The sequence below is a fragment of the Ruditapes philippinarum genome, unplaced genomic scaffold, assembly GCF_026571515.1.
Source record: "Ruditapes philippinarum isolate M1 unplaced genomic scaffold, ASM2657151v2 ctg5531_1_1_1_1, whole genome shotgun sequence".
NCBI lineage: Eukaryota > Metazoa > Mollusca > Bivalvia > Venerida > Veneridae > Ruditapes > Ruditapes philippinarum.
The window spans coordinates 1-5,222 of record NW_026863760.1 but is presented as its reverse complement, the minus strand read 5'-3'; the positions used below and the strand labels follow the sequence as shown (position 1 = coordinate 5,222).

The 5,222-nt window shown below is 31.3% G+C and overlaps 1 protein-coding gene across 1 annotated transcript; it reads right to left on the bottom strand.

The window, feature by feature from the left end:
• Positions 1-1,845: 1,845 nt before the first annotated feature.
• Positions 1,846-4,699, bottom strand: LOC132723253 (uncharacterized; the record flags this gene model as incomplete). The annotated part of the gene is given in 1 exon segment (XM_060707931.1): positions 1,846-4,699. A coding segment is annotated over 1 exon segment (507 nt), but the record flags the coding sequence as incomplete, so codon positions are not given.
• Between the last annotated feature and the right edge of the window lie 523 nt (positions 4,700-5,222).

Genomic DNA, 5,222 nt, shown 5'->3' with positions numbered 1-5,222 from the left:
AAATTAAAGGCACATTATGCCTCAGAAACGAATAACATTTTCCATCTTAAGAAAGGGAAACGTAAGTTTTAAAGTGTTACAATAATGATTTTAGAGTATGTTTGATAATTATCACCATTTTGGAATCTATAATACGACATCAAAAATAAAAGATTTCGTTTTGAGATATAAAATTTAAAGCATTTCTGAGGCACAATGGGTCTTTAAACAAATAAGAGAATGTAATTTCTGGGGCATAATGGGCCTTTAAACAAATATGAAAGTGTAATTTCTGGGGCATAATGGGCCTTTCAACAAATATGATAATGTAATTTCTGGGGCATAACATGCCTTTAAACAAATATGGAAATGTAATTTCTGGGGCATAATGGGCCTTTAAACAAAAATGAGATTGTAATATAGACTATCAAGATTTGTTCAGTCACTCCTGTATTATATCACAACTACACAGCTTTCTATATACAAATCTTACATCCATCCTTCCTAGAACATTCCCCTCCCATATCTTTAAAAAGATATTATCCAGAACTCAGCAAAATTAATGGATATAAACAAAACTTTAACAGTCATAGCATTACCATTACTAATCACAATACATTAATCAATGCATTGCACTACTTTAATATTAATATACATGTACATTTACTGAATTGTAATTGAAAAAAAAAATTTGTGCCACTGGACAATGTAGGAAAAAATTTTGTACATCCTCTGATCTTTACAAAATCTTAATAATACTTTCAGTATCTATCACATACTTGGTCTTCCTAACTTTTACTTCTTGTAACTGTGACATTAGGTAGTAAATTTCTTCAACAAATAATCAAATGAACACTTGTCCTGTTACCTATATCATTTTATATTATTTACCTTCTAAATTACTATTTTTGACGGACTTATAGATTCACAATTTTGTTCGCAGTCATTAAAATTTGTTTTAAGAAATCCTTTTGAAAATCAAGAGCAAATTTCTTATTAACAAAATCTGAGAACTACCTTTTTTTCCTTTGTCACAAAAATGAAAACTTGAAATAAAAAATTTTAATTTGGAACTTAGGCCCCCAAAAAAAACCATTTTTCCCAATAAAAAAAATGGTTCCCTAAAAGAGAAAAAATCCAAATCCCCTTTCCCTTTTTTTGGGAACTTGGTATTCACACACAAAAATACCCAATAAAATTTATATCACCAATATACTGGATTAAAAAACACTCCCTGTATAACTTAAAAAATACAAACTTACTGAGCTTTAGGACATGAAACTAGGTACAAAGGTTAGTAAATATATATTTGTAAACATGACTGACAAATAAACTTCTGTCATTGGTCAATTTCAAATTAGAAACAACCAATCACAAGACAGATATTATAAACTGTGTCCACAAATTGACATTTCGTGACCTTTGACCCTGTTCTTGGGTATGAGCAATAAGGTAAAATAAGTATGAATATGAGTATGAATATGAGTATGAAAATAAGTATGAATGCATTGATAAAGTTCAGGTGGTCAGTGCAGATTAAATAAAGAAAATGCATAAACAGTGAGGAAAATATGGGAAAATACGTAAGAAAATGCAAGCTAGAATATCTAACAGTTATCAGTTCTTTTTCCAGCTATTTTGGGAAAAAGGCATAAAATCGGAAAAAATTATTCAAATTCTGGGAAATTTGTGAAAAGTTGAAAAACTACCTAATACTTGACTTCAAAATGTGTATAGTACAAATTTTCATATATAAATGAAAATGTAAAAAAAATACTGGAGTCAAAAGTGTTGGAATACTGGTTTCAATGCTGAAATACATTTTCAAGACATAGAAAAAAAATCCTCTCTTTTTATCATTTTGTGTGTGTGTGTGTGTTTCATGTCGCACCAACACAGTATAGGTCTTAATGGCACCATTCCAGCTTAAGTAGTGGAAGACCTCGGGTGTCATTCCGTGCATTATTTCAGGTACAAATGGGCACCTGAGAAGAACCACAGACGTTTCGTAAGCTAAATGAATAGCTTTCTTACAGAAAAGAATCATAAGACGCTTGTGTTGCATGAACCTATAGCAGTGTTAGAGAAGTGGTTTAAAATCAACAACCTTAACCACTCCACTATGGACACCCCGCAGAAAAACTCCTACACATTTGAAAAATTCAAAAATCTGGAGAAAGAAAGATCTGTTTTTTTTAAATGATAATATCCATGAAAGGAACTTAATGCATTTCATAATGATTCCAACAGTTTTCAAGAGTTTACCTGGCTTAATGCCCTAGAATGCTTTCAAAGATGTACTAGATGAACATACTTTTTACGCATGACTAATTTATGAGTTAATTTTTAAAAAGTATTACTTATGTATGAATCTATGGCATGCACTGATAAAAATCTGAGCTCCTTTTACCTTTAGTGAGCTCTACGTCCAAAACACTTTTGTATTTTGTGAGCTCTATGTCCAAAACACTTTTGTATTTTAAATTATCTTAAAAAATGTCCATTTTTAACTTTTTTTATCAAAAAATCTGAACTGAAATTTTTCTGTAAGACGTTTTTTTGGAAGTAAGATTCAACATACTACCTTTAACATTAGATTATACAAATTTAAATTCAAAATGTCCAGTGAATTAAGAAAGAGATCATGAACTCATATCATGGGATGTTCACCACCACATATGAAATTCATTATTGCCATTCTTTACAATGATCTATTTTATACAGGCACTTAAAATACTCATTTGCATTGCTATTTGCAAGAAAATAAAAATAAACTGATGCCAGCAAAGAACAAAAATAACTGCAGGGCTGTAATCAATAAATAAACCTGAAACATAACATGGAAATGCCCTAAATTAAAATTTCATGCTCTTTTTATTTTGCATCCATGGCATTTTCAATATTCAAAATAATCATCGCTTGTAATTAATTATTAGCTTTCCTTTAAAAATGCTGGACAGCTGTTTTTACAACCAACATTATTTTTCTACACATGTACACACAATTTTTCATATTTAGAGGAATTTCCCAGCAAAAAAAATCAAAATGTAATTTATCAAAGTATAATGAAAATGTAATTTAATAATCACCGCAGGAAAATGAGAAAAAATATCTCAACATTAAGGTTATTGCTCTGCCTGCCTCCAGACAATAAACAAAGTTTCAAAAACTGAACAAGAGAAAATAGTATTTAGAATATATATTTACAATCCATATAACTGTTTACAGATTTGTTTACAGGTTATTTGTAAAATATAACTAAAATTTATTATGATTAATAAATTTTATCAACATATTTACCCCATTACTTTTAGTTCACTGGCTATTTTGCATATCATCACCTAAGTGCAGTAATAGTTTAACTCCTTACCTAATTTAATAGGAGTTAACCTGTTACTGCACTAAGTTTATAATATTTTGATATATTTCATGCAATTAATGCAGATTCTATTGTGTCTGCTGCTTTAATTATTGTAATAAATTCAAATATCCATTATTTCTTTCATTTAGAAAAACAGTTTCTCATAAAATTTGGCATTTATCTGGAGGCATGTGGCTTTAAAAATATTCAACAAAATAACATCTTTCACAGATTTTTGTAAGTGACACAAAATGAAGAATGGTTCTATCCTTTGTTTGCACTGACCCCTCAAAAATAAAGAAAAACAAGCAAATGTCTTTCTCGGTCACACTTTCTGTATAGTTAGTGACAGTCCTTTTTTTCTTTATCATTACGACAAATAATTTAAAGAAAAGACAACAACAGATTCAACATTACTTGAAACGCTCAATTATAAATAAATACATGAACATAAATCATTGATTAATTGTTTTGTAAAGCATTTTCCTATATAATAGAATGCACCACATCATAGACACCAAAATTTTGAAGAAACCAAAAATACAAACTATGTATGATAAGGTTTCCATAGTCTTTGGACACAACCAGGAGACAGATATAGTTTAGCTCAAGAAGTAACATAGATTGTAGTTTTGCCTTTGAACTTAAACTGACGACGTTAACACAGAAAGCATGACCGAGAAAGATTATCAACAAAAGTGAATATTTTCTCCACTAAAGTAGCTTGTGGAGAGAGATATACACACAATAATATATTTCATGATTCTTTGGTAACATGTTGATTCACAAAATCAGAAGAAAAAAAATAACAAAAAAATAAATGAAGAAAAAAAACGGGGGAAAAACTTAATATTACATTTTTTCTTTCATGCTTAGTGAAATGCTGCTGCTCTCACTCCCTCTACGTAGAGATTTCGACCCCATACTTGTCACTGATGCTCCTTCCCGACTTGATTTACGAGTCATTAATGATTGACTTTCCAATAAGTTCAAATCATCGTCAAAAGAATGTACACTATCAATGCTACCAGATCTGGCAAGACACGGCTCCTCTTCCGGACTTAGTTCACTGTTTCTGTTATGTTCAACAATAGCACGTCCGGCGCACTCAACGTGACACTGTGCAACCGGACTCGATTGAAGATCCAAGCTTCCGTCACTGCTATAGACTGACTCTTGAAACTGACTGCTACCCCCGTCACAGTATCTAACAGGGTGTTGGTAAAGCACTATTTTAACACCACCAACGGCCCCCGGCTCCTCGGAATTTGACAGGTGTTCAGTGTCGTCTGCTGCACCCGTTGAACTCATTAGCCCACTTTCAGCATCCTGCGGTACACTCTCCTGACTGTCATTCAGCTATGAAATATCAACATTAAAATTCAGTTAAAATGACATATTGATCTTATACTTCATCCAATGATAAATGAGTGGCAGTATTGAGCAGGGCCGAGTAGTTTTTGCATAAGACAAGTTATCTAAATAAAGGATTGCACTAGTAATCTAAGGATTGGGTTCAAATACCGTCAGTTTGTTTCTGAGAGCAAGAAACTTTACAATCACTGCTTAGTACTAGTTGCTTCTAGTGCAACTTTTGGGTTTGAGAGTGTTTCAATAAGCTTATAGCTTCTAACACAATCAATCTAAAGTAAATTAGTATAAACTACATGATAAATCCCACTCATGTACATGTAACCATTTGGAAACTCTGTTAATAGCCATTATGAGAGAGGCTAACCTGCATGTGTGATAAAATGTTACTAAGTTTTCTAATTATCTTTTTTTTATGTAATAACAGCCATCATATAGCTTTATGTATTTAAACATCCTAGCTTTCTCTCATTAAACATTTGATGTAGCTCTGCATTCTAAAATTTTAATT